This window comes from Anopheles cruzii, chromosome 2 (genome assembly GCF_943734635.1).
Source record: "Anopheles cruzii chromosome 2, idAnoCruzAS_RS32_06, whole genome shotgun sequence".
Lineage (NCBI taxonomy): Eukaryota > Metazoa > Arthropoda > Insecta > Diptera > Culicidae > Anopheles > Anopheles cruzii.
In genome coordinates, this window is record NC_069144.1 from 47741073 (window position 1) to 47758260 (window position 17188).

Below are 17188 nucleotides of genomic sequence, written 5' to 3' on the forward strand. Positions count from 1 at the left end.
AAAACACCTCGCTGTTGAAGCCATTGACTTTTGGAATGAAATTGGAAAAGAAATTGCTTATTGGTTTGAGTCCTTTTTTGGGATCCTCATAAATCCAAAGAAACCTGGTTTCGGAGTGTAAAACAATGTTTCGGAGTAACTAAAACTGAGCGGTTTCTGGGTTAAAAATCTACGCGCACGAAAGTCGCTCGCAGTGCGCGCTCCCAGGTCGTTTCAAACGCGTGCCACGCTGCCAATTCCAAAATCGAACGATTGTAACAGGGTCGCAGGAGTGCGAAGAAGCTGATCCGCTCCAATCGGGTTCGCGACCGATCGCTTTTAAGGAGGCATTCTACCGGAAGAAGTTTCACCATATTATTAAAAATCACACGCTTAATTAATGTTTTCGAAACTTTATTTCGCGTTTCGCAGAATTTCTGCTTAGAATAAAAATAAACCAAATAAGCAATGTTTTCAACATTAACATTAAAATAAGAAAACAAAATTCATTACGTTCGCACGATCGCGCGGTTTATGGACGCGTCTTTTATCGATCAACCCCACACACAGTTCCGGCGGGGCTCCAGAGAGATGAATCAATAAATTATCTTTCCGGAACAGAGGTTACTTCGACGCTCCACGAGGGATTGGGGTGGTAATCGGCAAACGTTATACGTCGATCTTTTTTCAAGCACAAAAAGAGATTATTGGTATTGGGGTATCGAAAACGAAGCGAAAAAATTGGAGACGCACACAAAAAGGTGCACGCCACCCCCAGTTGGCCGCCATAATAATTCTCACTAACAGTTGCCGTCACTAGCTTAGAATACAAACTTTTCGAACCCTTAACAAGCGGCGCACGCGCGTCGCAAACGGGACAGCCTAAGAATTCCTTTTTTAATATGTCAAGTTTTGGGAAGAAAGTAGCGCTTCCGCTTCCTGCTTTCGGTCGTGCACTTAAAAGTCTAAAGTCGCGGGGCGTATGAAATCTCGTAGTCTTCGTATGGTAGATAAAAAAACGATCATTATCTAAAAACCGTGTGTAACTTGGCCGTTTGTAAGTACAAAAAGTGTATCATCAGTAAAAGCTCGTTCGTTTAAGTACTCTCTTCTCTCTCTTTCTCTCGCTCCCCGGACGAGTCATTCGCGTTGATATGTGTATTGCTTGACGAGGCTGCCCCTTAGAACACCGTCCGACTGTTGCCAATGCTGCGCGCCGGAAGACTGTTGGTGCGCGTCGTTGGACTATCGCGTGCCTGTCGGGGACGAAACAAACGGGTGGTCAATGTAGACTGTCCCCACGGCAGCAGCGGGGCTTCTGGTGGTCTGTGACGTACCTGTGAGTGTGCCAGCACGATGCTCAAACACTGCACCCACTCTTCGGCCTTGTTGCCATCTTTCGGCTTCAGGATCAGCGTCTGATCGCCAGTGAAAATCTCGAACGCCTTCGGGATGTTGCGGGCCCCACGGGACACCTTCACCGAGCGGATTTGATTCACGTCGATACTTTCGCCACCGGCCTAGAGTGGAAACAAAGACACTCCAGATTAGCTTTCCTCCCGGCTAAAAACCCCACCCCTCGGACTATTACCTCACTGACGGATCCTTTGCACGAGAGATGGGCCCCGGACAGGGTAAAGTATCGAGTGCGCCACCTCCGGAACAGGCGCCACTTGCCCTTCTTCTCCTTCAGCTGGCCCTCGATGACGGGCTGGTTGTTGCCGTGCAGGAACCCGATCGCCTTCTCCGGGTGATGGCACAGGAAGCAGCCCCACTGCAGCACGTCCCCGCCCAGTTCCAGTTCCTCGGTGATGCTGCTCCGCTCGGCCGTCTCTGCGCCAACGCCAGCCGCTCCCTTGCCACCCTTCGGCTGTTCGCTGGGAATGGAATCGAGTCGTGGTGTGCCGCCGCCACCGGGGCCGCCCCCGTCCGCCGCCGTCACCGGGCCCATTTCGAACACATCGAAAAACCCGGCGTGGCGTAGTTCGTGCACGAGTGCCTCCTGCTCTTTGCAGCTCGGGAACGCACTGGTCACGAGCGTGATGAACGTCCGGTTCTCGCACTTGAGCGTGTCCCAGCAGTGCTTCAGCCGGCTCACGCTCGGGTCCCAGCTGCTGAGGGCGGCCTTCGGGGCGCGGGCCTGCAGATCAAGAAACATCAGGTGGATCCAGGTGCGCGGATTTCGCGTCCGCATCGTGAACATGGTGCGCGAGTAGAGACAGTGCGGACCGCGCACCTGGCACGCAAAGTGCAGTTTGGCCGTCTTCTTCGCGCGCCGCTCCTCGATGATGCACTTCGCCGGCGGCGGTATCCGCTGCGCCACACTCTCCGTGTATGCCTTGATCTTGTCCAGGTGCTTCTCGCAAAAGTGCTGGATCGTGTCCCGCATCGGGTACGGCTCGAATACGCTGGTCCGCGGGTTTACGGCGGCCCCGGACGAGGACGACGGGGAAGCGTTCAGGATCGTCACGCTGCGATTGTCCGACCGGTTGTGCCCGTGAGGCCGCGTGGTGACGGTTTCGGGACCACACACGATCACCTGAGGATCTCCGTCACCGCCCGAGTGCAACGACAGAGTGGTCGTTAGCTGGGGGGACGTTTGTTGGGAATGATGGTTGAAGAGCATCGTCGTCGGCGTCGTCGTCGCGGTCGTTGCCGCCAGTGCCGGCGATGCGTGATGCACCTGAATGCCGATCGAACCGGACGATTGGTTGAGACCACCGAGCGAGTTCTTGCCCAGGGCGCCGGTGGAACCGAGCAGGGTCGACGGTGGACTGGAAGGGCCACCGTGCGAGTAGGGGCGCGGTGCACGGGACGTCGGAGACGTCGTCATCACCGTGACCCCGCACGAGGTGATCTTCGTCTGCGGAATGCCCCACTTGTTTTCGCCCGTGATCGTCACGTGCTGGCTCAGTGGTGGCGGAACCGGGGTGGGCAGACTGTGCAGCAAACTGCTGACCCCTGCTGCTGCTGCGCCCTTGATCGCCACATTACCGCTCGAGTTGTGCCGGTTGCTCATAACGGTCGTGCTCGATCCATCCACCACCGCCGTCGCCCCATGGTTGACGGTGCTGCTGCCTGCCATCGTGGCCCCTTGCCCCTCCACGACGATCTCACCTCCTCCTGCACCGCCACCACCAACACCGTTGAACTGATTGATCAATTGGGATGAACCGAGCCGTGGCTTGTGCAGCCCTCCCATCGATCCGCCAGCGTTGTTGAGACGCGTGGTGCTCTTATTAGCACCACCTCCACCACCACCGCCTCCCGAGTGTAGGCGGCCCGTACTTCGTGAGTCACCCAGCTTCGGCCGGTTTCGGGTGTATCTAAAAACAGGGAAAAATTAAACGATCAGATATGGCCGAGGAAAGAGAGCGCTTATTACCCCGTGTGATGTGGCGTCGGAGAGACGACGGTCGTTCCGTTGGCGATCGGGGTTGGCGGAGCGCCGCCACCATTGGCAGTGTGCGTCGAGATGAAGCTGGTCGGGGGCGGCGCCGCCGCCGCCGAATGGATCGTCGAGCTGAGCGTTGTGCCGTTGGATGTGTTAATGACCGTTTTCGATATCGCGCCGTGCCCGTTGCTGGTGATCGCTACGTTCGGCGTTTTCGAAACGATCGCTCGGCCGGTCTCGTGATGATGGTAGCCATTGTTGTTACCAGGCAGTGCCAATCCGTTACCTCCATTAGCACCTGCCTGGCCATAACCGGCATGGGAAGCGGCAGTGCCTTGGACGTAGTGCGAAGAAAGGGGCCGCTCTTGTTGCGTGGCGTGTGACGCCGGAACCGGAACTGGTGTGGGCAGTGTGGCGGAAGTGTTCAGATTGACGATCGTCACACCGCCGGATGTGGTGTGCTTGATCTGGCTGTTGCTCAGCTGACGCTGCCGCACGACCGATGTGACCTTGTCGGTGAACAGCACCGGGTACTTGGTGCACAGTTTGGTCGCCTCGTTCAGCAGGATCGCCTGGAGGGGCCGATCGGCCCTCGGCAGGTGCTCCAGCACGAAATCGAGCGCCACCTGGGCCCGGTCCTTGCCCGAGCGCCCGATCGCGGACAGGATTTGGGCCGCAAAGCCCACCGTCTGCGGCACGCTGTACGCAATCACCTTGAAGGCCTCGGTGTACTCGGCCAGCTTGATCGGTTTCGCTTCGGCCAGCTTGAGCAACACGAGCAGGGCCGCGGCCGACAGCGGTGGCCGGGTGGCCAGCTCGAGCAACGGTGGAATGCTTTCGGTCAGACAGGACGGTTTCTGTTTCGCGATCGTCACCAGCAGCTGCAGGATGACGAGCTGCTCCTGGAGCTCGCAGCGTGGCACAATCTCCACAAACTTGGGCCCGGCCGCCGTGATCGGGTCCGGGGTGGCCTCGTAGATCTGCGACAGCACGTGGCACAGCCCATAGTTGCCGGTGAGCAGCGATTCGAGTATGACGTGCACGTGCGGTGACAGCAGGAACGAGTACTCGATGGCGGCCGACGACAGGTAGCTGGCCAGGTTGCGGGACAGTTCCTGGTTGCCGAGATTGAGAAACTTTACCGCCACCGGCAGTGTCACTTCCATCACAATCTGTTTGTTGTAGTTCTGTGGCGGAAAAAGACGCGCGTCGTTATCAACGGCCACAACGGCCACAGCAGGCCACGAGAGTATGCTCACCAGAAAAATGCTCGAAATGATGTCGGAAGATATTTTCGCGTGCGGTGGATCGACATCCTTGCCGGACGGTTGCAGATTGTACCGGAGGCAGGTTTGCAGCAGGTTTACTAGGCCGGCACAGTGCTTTTCGATCGTGTTCGTTTTCTTAATGCACGACGTGACCCGATTGATGCAGATCTCGATCACCGACTGGTCGTTGCTGTTCTGCAGGTAGTCCTCTTGCGAGATGATAGAAGAAATCTCCTGCAACTGCCGGGGGAGAGAGAGGTAAGGATCAGAGCATGCCGCTCGTACGCATCCGAAGCGCTACCTACCACCTCCGTGAGGTCGCTCACAATCTCGTAGTCCGCGATGGAAAACAGTTCCCCAGCGCGGGACAGATCCCGTTTCGAGAGGACGGTCGTAAACAGTTCGTGCATGTTGGGTGAGTGTCGTCGTCACAGCCTGCTGCAGTCACTTGTTGGTCATGCCTACACTAAATCTATGCTGCAAGTCACAATAGTCATTAGTTCCTGCGCTGCTGACCACCAGCAGATTTTTGAGCACAACCAAGAACTAAGCTAAAAGTACGAAGCCATCACTTTCCCGAACGTTAGGGCCAGGTCTAAAGGGTAGAAAAAATAGAACCAAGCACATTGAAGAGACCAACGATGAATGGAAACTCATTAGCCACCGTGCTGCTGAAGTGGTCCTCGTTCCGTCGTTGGTCCTTCTCACGGAGAGAAAAGCGAAAAACTAGAACACTTCTTGCATTATAAATGACCGCAGCATACTGAAAAGCGGGTCGACAATCAGCGACCGCCACGGGGCAAAGATTTCCAGGCCGAGTGAAATCCTTTTTCAAGGAAAATATTTACCCCAATAAAGAGGAAAATTCAGGTCACAAAATGAAAATCTAGAATGGTTTTTCTCTCATCTGACACATTTGCTCATCTCTGCTTCAAACAGGTTGCTTTGTCGAAATCCCAAATTCAATTTGCTCCTGGTGCTCTCTGCCTACTCCGATGCTTCAATCAATACTTCCTGTCTGGTGGGCGCCCCCCAGATACGTAGAAGTAGAAGTATGATCGATGCAATCGACCGGAACACAGAGCTACCCCCCCGGGACCCATCATCCCAAATTCGGGTTTACTGTTAGAGGCGCTGAGAGTTCAACGGCATTTTGCCGCCTCCGCGGGCCATTCAATCGCGAATAGGCGCACTTTTCCTGCGGTTAGCTGCCCATTTCTTGCTTGGCCACACCATCAACAACAGCAACTGGCATCATCGCTCATCGCCCAGCGTGGCACTGGGCAACAGAGATGTTTACCGACGATGAGTAACCGCCGATTGCATCATCATTATCTGTGGGGCGCCGCCGTGGCACAGACGAAATCATTTAGCAACAGCACGGGAAGAGGTTCAATTACACGAACCGTGGCGCGGTGGTCTTTTAAAAATTGGAGAACTGGAAACTCCCACACTCCGCGCAATCGGCCTCATTATTCTTTCCTTTTCGTTGGCACATGTAGCGATTCTTAAACTGTAAGAATTACGCTTTATAATCCTTTTTTGTGGATTCGCCAATGTGACCGTTGCTTAACACAGCACTGAAAGCACGTTAAAGTGGTAATTGGTGAATAAATTAGGCCATTATAATCACATTAGGCCAATCGTTGCATTTTCAGTTTTTCGGCGCCAGTATTACGGGGACACCGAACTCCGGAGCCAGTCGTTAGTGATGGCTGTTGGCTTAACGATCGGTACCATCTATCTGTGAGTATCGGTTGATGGTTGACCCTTAAGCGAGTCTTTTGAACCATTGCCGTTCCTTGCAGGTTTCTTGCAGTGCTGTGCTTTCAGTTAGCGAAGAGTAGCATGCAGATAACAAAAGTATTTGCAAACACAACCGTAAAAGAGTCGCCGGTTCCCGTCACCACAACGTACAGCGTTGAAAAGTGGGCCGGAACTATGTTCAAAATTCTTGCCAACGATTCCTACACGCGGTACAGTTTACTCGATGCTCCGACACTCCAGCTCGTGGAGATCGAGAGGACGAACTCCGTCTCTGCGCTGATCATCCGCGGCTGTCTCTTGACGGACATGCCCGCCGTTGTCAATATTCCGATGGTTTGGAAGATTGAGATAACCTTTTGCCGGTTGCGGCACCTCGAGCTGGGCAGCTTAGTGAACCTCAGACGGTTGCTGGTGATGAAGCTTAACCACAACCAGATCACCCGTATCGAGCCCACGGCCGTGCCTTTGCGACTTCAGCATTTTTCACTCACCAACAACAATCTCTCGCACCTGGACGCCGGTGTCTTCGCACCGATGAAAGAACTGTTCTTCCTCGATCTGAGTTTCAATCAGCTGGTAGAGATCGTCTCAACCAACACTTCGCTACCGGTGCTGCAAATGTTATCACTGAGCCACAATCGACTGCCGATGTTGAACTTTGTAAACTGGAGCATGCCGCAGCTCAAAACACTTCACTGTAGCAGTAATCGGTTTACGGCCCCGCCGGCCAAGTGGAACTCGCTTCCGCGACTTCACGTACTGGATCTGTCCCTGAATCAGCTCGACACCTTCCCGATGGACGATCTGTACCTGTCCGAACTGGGCGTGTTGAATCTAACCGGGAACACTTTGACCAACGTCTCCACCAGCAAAAAGCGTTTGCTTGTGCCCCTAAAGCGACTGCTTCTGTCCTCTAACCGGCTCACCCGTTTGGCCGTCAATCGCTGGAACATGCCGAAGCTGTGGGACTTTAGCGTGGCCCACAATCAGCTCACCGAGCTGGGCGATGTGTTTCATCGATTCGCCACCCTGCACGATCGGTTGGACCTGCGAAACAACAGCTGGTCCTGCGGGTGGCTTCTCCGGGTGCATCCGGCCGACCTCTGGCAGCGGGACTACGGGTTGCTGACGACCAATGCTTCGTGTTCCGATCGGACACTCGTGTTTACCGACTGGAAGCATCCGGACCGGGAGCCACACAAAATCTGCTGCCACGAGCACGAACGAAATTGGGCTCTAATGAGGCCACCCGGAGGTTGATCTATTAACACGTGTCACCCGGAGTCTCGAAATATACATTCCAAGCGGAGGCTGTATTGGCACCGATCAGCGCGATCACCGATAGTTTTGCACCGTTACACATCCGGTCGCAGCCTACTTAACACGGGTGTGATCTTCGTTCGACCGATCTCAAGAATCCGGTTTTCTAGAGGTCCGTCGCCGTCGAGTGCACCCACGACTCACGGAGTGGGGCGGGCAGAAAAGAGCACAAGCAAAGCCCGTCTTTTCGACCCAGACCACTTCGCAACGGATCGGGGCCGATAGAAGAAATTATTCACGCAAACAAGTTCCACCAAGCAATAGGCTGCCACGAATGGTGGCGACCCCCACGACACGGCGGCGCGAGTGACCCATATTTGTCGGCCAAGAATTTCACCATCCCAGGTCGGTGAAGGGTAAAACATTTCCAAAAGTCACACTAAGCAACCGGTTGATTAGTGACATTTGAACTATTTTCACCAGTCCAAGTAACCACAGCTTGGTGGATTTTCTCGATAAAGTTCGATTGCCAATCGGGAAGGTAAAAGGGGCAAAAAATGGCCGCACAAAACAGGTTGCTGCTTACCGTTTCGTGCCGCTTTTCCCAGCGCGAACTAGCGATCCGTAACGAATGAAAAAAACGGAAACACAACACGTCGAACGCGTAAACAGGCAACGAACAAGACGACAATATTTGTAAACACCCTACATCGGAGCACAAACAGGTTGTTTCGGTTTTGTCAATTAAGATTGTATTATAGAGACTTTGAGCTGCAATAGCCTAACATTCGTCTCTATTATATACTAAAAACTAACTATATTATCTCTAATAAAAGTATAATCTATCTCAACTAGTTAATTTGTCCTACGTCAAAACATAAACACGAAACGTCAAAATTATGAATGTTGTTTTTATGATCTTACCGATTTTTGAACCTAACTTTCATATTCGGAACCTAACATCCATGTTCAAACCTGACACCCGAGTCAACCTACGAAGTCAACCTCGCAGTGTTGCCAACGCGTGAAATATTTCACCACAACTTTGAATCGGCCGTTTTCTTGGCACATGTGCCCTCATTCGTTTAACGCTCCTTAATGCAGCGCTTTATTGAGGAAAACTCCACGGAAGCCTAATATGTCATTTGATTCATTCATTTATTGGGTTTCATAACGTGTAAACTAGATATTAAATAAACCCGTGTAACAGCATTTTTGGTCTACGCCAAACTGGCACTCCTGTTTTTTGTTAAGGCACTTTAAGGCAGTTTGTGGTGCGCTTAGTTATGGCTGTGTACCAAAACCGGAATCCTAAATCGATTGCGTGCGTTGCGTGTGCATGTTAACGGATCACTTGCTTTGAAGGAACAAAACTAGTGAAAGAATAACAAAAACCAACAAGTTCCCACCATCCCGTACCACCCCGTGTGTCCGCCCGGAAGCGGTACCGATCACACTTTACTGGTACTTCGCCGAAAGCTCCTCGACCAGCTTGATATAGGCTTCCATGGCGGCATCCTTCGTGGTGCCTTTCCGGTCGGCCCAGGCTTGCCATTTGGCTTTCCCTTTCAGATCGAACATGCCCGGCTTCTCGGTTTCGTTATCGCCCACGGTTGCCTGTTTGAACAGTGCGTACAGCTCCAACAGCTCCACATCCGTTGGCCGCTTGGAGAACGTTTTGACCTTATCGGCTGATTCGTTGAATTTCTGGAACGCGCGAGCAAAGAATGACAATATTAATGCCGGAGTCGAACGGTGGTGCAACAGCTGCTACCGGGCACACCCTAGCAGATAACCCGCTTATCAGAAATGAAGTGTTTTTGGGCACTTCTTCCGAACGTACCTGTTCCATTGCTGGGCCGAGTATGATGCAACCTGGGGTGACTAGAGCGTTTGTACGAAACGGGTGGCCGACTGCAAAGAGTTCCAAAACGGAGGGTAAAATCGATTAACAAGCTTCTCTATCGTGATCATACACTCGCCACTCTAGACGCCGGAGGCGATAATCGTTATCAGAGATTAGTAAAAGTATCACACGAGGGCAACGAACAATGTACGTTTACCGGCGGCCATCACTAGCGAACTTCGAACCGCGTGGGGGCTCCATAAAGTGTTTCAACATCTGCTGTAGTGCTGTCATAAAGTTTGGTGCATTGACCATCACACCTGAATATGGGGTAACTCTTTCATGGTCGACATTGACGGTATGATTTTCACGTACAATCAATGTCGCCGTGTTGTGCCAATCAACTGTGCGATTCGTCCCAATAAAGTGTGTACCATGACCCTGCTCTTAGAAATAGCAACTTAAGCACATAAAAAAACATGTTAAACATGTCAACATGGCCATCGGAGCCTCGAAGAGTGAGACATGATAATGGTACCTTACATTTTTTTCGGTGTAACGGCTCGGTTCTTGTACAAAAAAGAAATTAAGTAAACAACGACGGAGCGCGGACACATTTGCGTCAGCAGACACGCTGCGTGGCCGTTTCGCGGTGTGCATCGCGCACATCGCGGTTTGAATTGCTAAGCGGCTAGCCGGCCTAGGCCACCACACATTACCTGTCGTGAGGTGGTTCCTGCACACTTTTCGAGGGGGCACACAAAAACGCAGCGCCGTGTAATGTGTACCTGTCGCTGGTTCCTTCATTTTTTGTGTCCAAATGCCCAACTTTTTTCTACCCTCTGGACCCCTGGAGCCGCATTTCGGCGAATCATGCTACAAATCGCGAGGCGCGAGACGTAGAATTTTTGTCACTCGGCAAGCTTTCAATTTACATGCCTCGCAGATGGCGCCCAGTTAGTCTGCGCCGAGTTGTACCAGTTGCGAAAGACACCCGTGCGCCTTACTGTACTTTCCCATTCCTTGCATTGCTGGTGCAGTGGAAACAATTCACTTGCATGCCGGCGAAAGGCGTTTTTGGCGGTTTGTTTTTGGGTCTGAGCCGTTGTCCCCCTTTTTCTTTCGGCGACCCAACTAGTCGTTAATGGTGCGCTGCAAGGCAACGATCTCAATTGCACCCTTGTTGGGGTAGCGATAAACACTTTTCGAATTATTAACTTACAAGCTGTGAACCTTCTTTCACGACACGTGCCCATAGGAACGCCTTTTTGGAACACCTTTGGATGGAAGCGAGCGAAATCCCACGGCCCGATATCCGCCCGGCATCCATTTTATGTCCCCAGCGTTCGAGCGCAAGATTGATCGCTCTCATTTGCGAGCACGTCTTCGGGCCCAATTTGGAACGATCTCAATTTCCGGTGCGCGATAAGCCACCACCCGTTGTGGATTGCGGATCCGCCAGGACTGGAAATCTATACGTCTGAAAGTGGGCCTAACCTTCGGTTTTCGGTTAAGTAACATACGCTGCTCGATTATGGTGCTATTCAATTACAGTGCAGAAACCGCCACGGGCCGGCACTGCAGTGGCCCTGAGAAACTGGCGAGCCGTGCCCGGCGCCACTAATCGCAATTAATAATCACACGGTCTCTCTTTGTGTGTTGCCAACGTAGTGGCGTACCGTGTGCGACTAGAACGCAAATGCTTGAATTAGCCAGCACTATAGTTGACCCGAACTACCGGCCGTTCTGCCCCAGAAAACTTCCTTCAATTGACCTTCAACGGGTTGGGGTTGCATTTAAATTTCCCTCCCCACACACGAACACACTCGCACCGGGAGCGCAGCTGATAAGGGGGTATCAGTTCCCCGTCGGTTCCGGAAATCGCGCCACTTAAACTAAGACCCTCTCGTACGCACCTCTTACTCAAACGCTGGTCCGACACAGACTGACCCGCAAAACGCAGCGCAGCGCACCGATTCCGTAATCATCCGGCCGGTGTTCCCCGGCGGCCGATGTTCTCGAGAGCGCGAGGCCAGTCACCAACACGGCCACGGAACGACTTTCGCCGCTGTGCTGCCCACCGACCCCACCGGTGGACCATTAACAATGACCGATAGTGACGGCGGATTAGTTTGACTTTTCGCGCCTGTGTTGGTGGAATCGTTTGATAAGAGCGTCTTCGATTCAGCGGTTCAGACAAAAATGGCGAGATACGGGTGGCCACGGCTTTTGACGACAGCGATCGCGGAAGATGATTTCATGGAGCCATTGGCTTAACAGCTGCGTGAAGTGGCTCCATTGGGACAATATTTGCCAGCGGCTCTAATCACACTGCAAGGACTCTTCTTGTCAGGGTGGGCTGGATCACCCGTTGGCACCTTGTTCGGACAATCGGACAGTGTACTTGGCGAGGGGCTCGACCGCCTCAAGTTGTTTGTACAACCGAAGGCCGCAGACGTGCGTTTATCGATTTCAGAACTGATGTTTTAAATAATCGATAGTCCATCACGGAACATTCTTGGCGTACTCGCGTACTCGCGATATGTGAGCAATTAGCTTAATAACAGATCACGTTCCAGTGACGGCTAGTGATCTACTTAAATCGGCATTAATATTTAACGCGCAAACGCTTCACAGACAGCAAAAGTCCTCATTTTTCCCATCAGAACGCATCGTCGATGTTTATTTCCCACGATTTATTTACATCTTTTCGCTTCAGTTCGTTGGATCAGCCGGAAGACAGCGTCTGCGGTTCCGGTTGCGGCATCACGACCGTTGAAGCGATTAGCGGTTTGGTCTGCAAACATTGAAAATGAGTCGTGAAAAAGAAAATGATGAAAGTCGTGAGAAAGCGCCAAACGATAGGCAACCCGCAGAGCAGCACCATATTTCAAGCACCGCGCACTATGGGGAATTTGAATTGAACTCGCCGATTGGTCATAGTTGAGTTATCTTCTTTAAGGACCTTAAACTGACATCCTCAAACTTTGAAATGGCCTCATGTCCTCCCTTTCCCGATAGTGCGTCCGCGTACGCCTTTAAATTCGCTCACCTGTCCCGCTTTGAAAACGAGCACCTTCAGATACGAGGCTTCCGGTGTCAAGTCGACGGGTGGAAGACCGTCGCTCGGATCAACCGACACCGTGACCCGGAAGTCTAGCCGAATCGGTGCGCCCGGGACGAGCATCGGCAGTGGAAGATACGGCCGCTCGACCGAGTAGTGGCGGTGGTCCGCCTGGATCAGTACGCGCAGTCCGGTCGCTTCCGTGCGGGTGGAGATGTTTTCCAGCACCAGGAAGAGCTTGAAGACGGGACCCAGCCCGAGCACTTCGGCCGCCAGCTTGAGTGGGGCCACGCCGACGTCCACCGTCGACATGTGGCTGTCGGCCGAGTTGATGACGTCGATGATGGCCCGGGCCGTCGTCAGCCGCATCCGCCACAGCTCCGACTGAAACGAGCCGTGAATGGTGGCCGCGTGTGCTTTCTCGCGGAGCGTCTGTTCTACGAAAACCTTCGTCTTCTTCGGTATCTGGAGGGGGCCCGGGGGCGGTTCCTCGCCACTCTGCACGTCGTAGATGTTCTCGGTGATCGCGAATTCGGCGGTCCGCTTGAGGATCTTTACGATCATTGAACCCTCGATAGTGACCAGTACGAGGACATGCTCTTCTTGGCCCAGCCGGCCGAAGCTGAGGGCCGCCACCGACTCGGGCGCGTAGAACTGATCAACCAGTCGCTTCTGGCTGTAGAACTGCACCAGGCCACCCTTGAGGGCGACACACACCAGATTGATGCCGAGATGGGGCAGACAGACGGGCGTCATGCAGATGGCCGGCTGCGGTAGCTTTACGCGCCACAGCTTCTTGCCCTTCTTCGAGTAGCACCCGAGCGCCCGGTTCATGCACACCACCACGATCGTCTGATCGATCGGCAACAGGGACAGGCCGGCCGCCGGAGCCTCCAACTTCACGATGTCCTGCGCGGCGAGCCATCCCTTGCGCAGGAAGCACAGCGAGCCCTCGCGGGTCGCTATCACCACCCGGTAGTCGATGTCATACTGGCCGCTGGCCGACAGCAGACTCGGTGTGCCCCGAAATGGGCCACACTTGGCCTGTGCCAGCACCACGAATGCTTGCGTGTCAAGCAGCAGAATCTCGCCGGACTCGGTCGCCAGTATCAGACAGGAGGGGGCCTTCGGCTCGGCCGATGCCCGTTTGATCGTCGTCATCGCCGTCACGATCGAGAGCCTCTCAAGTTTGCGCTCGCCGTTGGTCTGAATGTACGCACCGCGCTCAGCCTCCGGCAGACTCAGGAGCTCCTGGCTCTGCAGCGTCATCTGCGAGGGTTCGATCGTACGCAGCGTGTCTACGAGCGCATCGAGCGCATCACCACGCTCGTACGGCAGCTTACTCCACACGTCCACCTCGAGCGGTTCCACCGACATGCCCGGAATGGTGTACTTATAGTACGGTTTCATGTTGCGGTAAAACAGCACGGACGACTCAACGGCCACTGCAATGACTGTGCGGACCTGATTAGTGACCCTAAGCTAAGCTGGCTCATAACACCCAACGGCGAACAACTCACTCGGTGTCCGTGGTTCCTGGTCGGCGATGTAGAGACTCTCGACGGCGCACGGGATTCCGGGCAGATGCTGCTCGCTGGTCAGATTCGTACCCTTGTACACCTTCAGCTTCGGTTTGGCGTCAAAATCGAACAGCGGCACATCGACCACGACCAGCTGGTAGTAGTTGTCGTTCTTCAGATCGCACAGCGTCATGCAGGCGGGGAGCGTGTGGAGCGCCGCTGTCCCATCGCACTGCGCATCCAGCCACTTGTCGGTCGGTTTTGGTTTGCTACTGAGAAGAGCGGGCAGACGGATGTGGGGTGGGGTCATTATAAATTATACACCGGATTCCGTCCGCCGAACCGTTAGCGACACTTTGCAGCCGATGCGGGAACCATTCGCGGTGCTGTTCCCTCGTTTGCAGCGTAAGGTACCGGAACTTACCACAAAAACATCGCCAACAACCAACCGAAGCCGATAGAATTAACCTCAAATTCACCGATCCGTGGCTGTGTCGCTTCGGACGACGAATCGGAAAAATCCCGTCCCGTTTGTTTGTCGCCCGTCGCCACACACCGAGAACCGAGGTTGCCATGGTTCCTCCTGAGGACACACCTGTTGCTTGTGGTTTCGCGCGCCTCGGCGCAGGCGCATGATCGGCGAGCAGCGAGCAGCAGCGGGTCCCATTAGCAACAGTACCGACAATTTTCCGCCACGTGGAAATTCCGTGGTTTTGTGGACCGTTCTCGGAACGGATTCTGCAAGGAACCGAGGAGGGGTGGGCCACGATGAAACTGAGAGCGCATCCGCAACTTTCTTTCTTGCCCCGCGATCTCCAATTATTCATTGGTCCCGGCGGCGGTCCCAATCCCGGGCCACAGGCAGCCAAGGTCCAGCCCCCCACACGGCACAACCAATCGATTAATCAATCGCGGGAGCGGGAACGCCACTAGCCGCGCACTCGTGGTCCACAGGACAGGTTTTTCTCAGCACCCAGGCAAGTGTCGGGTGAAAAATGTCGGTCACTCGCGTTTCGGTGTCTCGACGCGGTGTGGAAAGTGTGAAAGCCCACCCGAAGAGCGAGGGCTCATATTTTCCATCTCGACGTCAGTGAGTTATTAGTGGCGTACGCGACGGACACGCACAGGTCCTAAATCCCCCCCGTGCACCGTGTGAAGCACCAACCACCGGAAGAGACGGTGTGTCAAGTATCCGTATCGTTGGATGGTTAATAAAGTTTGTTGCGGGTAGTGGCCGTCCGTGCCGGCATCTCGGTGATGTTTGCCCGGTTGATTTGCAACTCCAACTTCATTTTGTCACACTTTTCCCCGCGGGCCATCGGTACTTGAAAGCGGGTGGCGCGGGTTGCAGCTCGCGGCGAGAAATCAGTGATGGTACGACGTGATGACACATATTCGCTACTAATAGGATTCGTAGGACCGTGGTGCGTCGGGTGTATGTGCTTAGTAGCAAAGGCAACAACTTTCATGTTGAGCCCCGAGCGCTCTTGTATCGATCGATTTGGTCACGTAACGTGCAGTTAGTGCCTCGTGGCACGGAGGACGTATTTGCATAAGCCAATAAACCCCCCCACTGTGGTAGGTAGAACGGAGGACGAACATAAAACTCGAAGGAATATTCTCCAGTCCCAGTGCGAATCTTGCATTTCAAGTGCTCCATGACCGGCTATCGGTCATCCCGAGTCACCCGTATCGGATCCGATGCGCTTCAGAAGCGCCCTCCTTGCTGATTAGCGTGGCCTTCGAAAGAAAGTAGCAAGATACACCGCTCATTAAATGCCATCCCTTCGAGCACCGGTCGACTGACCTACGCTGGCCTTGCCCACCGAAGTGTGCCGGAAGAAAGTGAAAGCCCGCGGACGTACGGCTCGATAAATGGTAATGTAACGATCAATTATTGAACATCGAACTACCGGTTAGGTTAACCTCAAAATTCGATAAACGATCGAATGGCGAACGCTTGGTCTCTGTTGGTCTGAACCCAATCAACCGTTTCGTCTCTGACACGGGCGTTGAGATCATTCTCTCGTGGTCGTGATCTCTGCCAGCCAGCGGCGTGCGTGTCAACGGCCTTCAAGAACGTGCTGAGACGGGCTGACAAAGAGAAGTAGTCGATCAGTGATGGTGGAACAGAGACAGCATGTAAGTAAGATTTCTATTCAAATTGAAGTCCGTCGCAAGAGCCACTCGCGCACGGGGCGCAAATTGCGTCCCACTTGCGTTCGGTATGTCCGTGTTTGCGCAAAGCTGCGAAGGCGCTAAAGAGCTTGACGTGGTCGCTTAAAGCCGGCAGCCACCCATACACGCTCGGAAATGCACCACTACCGACGTGCAGCGCGTGGGGCCGATCTATTGGCGTTTCAGCGTTTTATTTCAAGCTTTATTGATGTGATCTCGGTACGTGGTCCACGATTAATGGGTAAAGTTCGCTCGTTTCGAGGCGCGACAATGGCGAAGAAAAAGGAGAGAGACCGAAAGAGATAGAGAGTGGAGTAAACAATCGTTTGGCACAGAGAGTTGAATTTCCATTTGGTCCACGTACCGGGACTTAAGGTTTGAGAAGGAGATGGGCTATTGTTTCTGTATTGACCAAAGAATCAAAGTTTCGTCAGTGGACGGCCAAAAGTCTGAGAATAAGTGAGGAGGTGCCAATGGGGCTAATGGAACTTTGACCTGCCTGGCTGCCTGGGTGGTTAAAGATATGCACACAACTTCTAGTAATTCGCGGCCTTTCGCCCGTCGTTTTCGTTTGAACCTCTTCGTGCCAGTTCTTAAGATTGACCTCTCGGTTGCCGAACCGAGAGAAATCTGCCAGTAACAGCAACAGTTGGGCTGACCGCTTTCAACACAAGATACAAGGTTAGGGTCGCCCGGCCACACTGTCAGTCGGGACTTTCAGTTTTTACTTTTACCTATATCCCTCTCCCGACTCCGTACCGTTCTATGGGGCCGTGTGGGTGCCGTCTGGTTTTATCTGGTCCTCAGTATCCGCAGCATCCAGCATCTTTCATTCACTAACGGCGGAGGCTGAGCAATGCAGTTCTCCTCCAACTCCAAGCACATGACACAAGGCGACGGCCCCACGGCGCA

At 53.6% G+C, this 17188-nt stretch overlaps 4 protein-coding genes across 5 annotated transcripts; 1 reads left to right on the forward strand and 3 right to left on the reverse strand.

The window, feature by feature from the left end:
* Window positions 1-405: 405 nt before the first annotated feature.
* On the reverse strand, window positions 406-5051 carry LOC128277732 (protein melted). Its single transcript, XM_053016239.1, has 6 exons — window positions 4947-5051; window positions 4633-4881; window positions 3365-4560; window positions 1571-3305; window positions 1317-1499; window positions 406-1235 (listed from the first exon to the last, which is right to left on the reverse strand). The coding sequence occupies exons 1-6, from the start codon at window positions 5049-5051 to the stop codon at window positions 1161-1163; spliced, it is 3543 nt and encodes a 1180-aa protein (XP_052872199.1). The 3' UTR covers window positions 406-1160.
* Window positions 5052-6352: 1301 nt separating this feature from the next.
* On the forward strand, window positions 6353-7668 carry LOC128266851 (phospholipase A2 inhibitor beta-like). The gene is made up of 2 exons (XM_053003641.1): window positions 6353-6387; window positions 6450-7668. The coding sequence occupies exons 1-2, from the start codon at window positions 6353-6355 to the stop codon at window positions 7666-7668; spliced, it is 1254 nt and encodes a 417-aa protein (XP_052859601.1).
* A 1139-nt stretch (window positions 7669-8807) lies between these two features.
* Window positions 8808-11534, reverse strand: LOC128277651 (acyl-CoA-binding protein homolog 1). 2 transcript variants are annotated; one of them, XM_053016143.1, is made up of 3 exons: window positions 11431-11534; window positions 9512-9582; window positions 8808-9375 (listed from the first exon to the last, which is right to left on the reverse strand). In XM_053016143.1, the coding sequence occupies exons 2-3, from the start codon at window positions 9518-9520 to the stop codon at window positions 9127-9129; spliced, it is 258 nt and encodes an 85-aa protein (XP_052872103.1). In that variant the 5' UTR covers window positions 9521-9582; window positions 11431-11534; the 3' UTR covers window positions 8808-9126. The 2 variants fall into 2 exon arrangements, with proteins under 2 accessions (XP_052872103.1, XP_052872104.1); XM_053016144.1 differs by lacking the exon at window positions 11431-11534 and adding an exon at window positions 11012-11162.
* A 708-nt stretch (window positions 11535-12242) lies between these two features.
* Window positions 12243-14533, reverse strand: LOC128266852 (Bardet-Biedl syndrome 1 protein). The gene is made up of 4 exons (XM_053003642.1): window positions 14523-14533; window positions 14099-14370; window positions 12567-14032; window positions 12243-12311 (listed from the first exon to the last, which is right to left on the reverse strand). Exons 1-4 carry the CDS (start codon window positions 14531-14533, stop codon window positions 12243-12245), a joined length of 1818 nt encoding a protein of 605 aa, XP_052859602.1.
* Between the last annotated feature and the right edge of the window lie 2655 nt (window positions 14534-17188).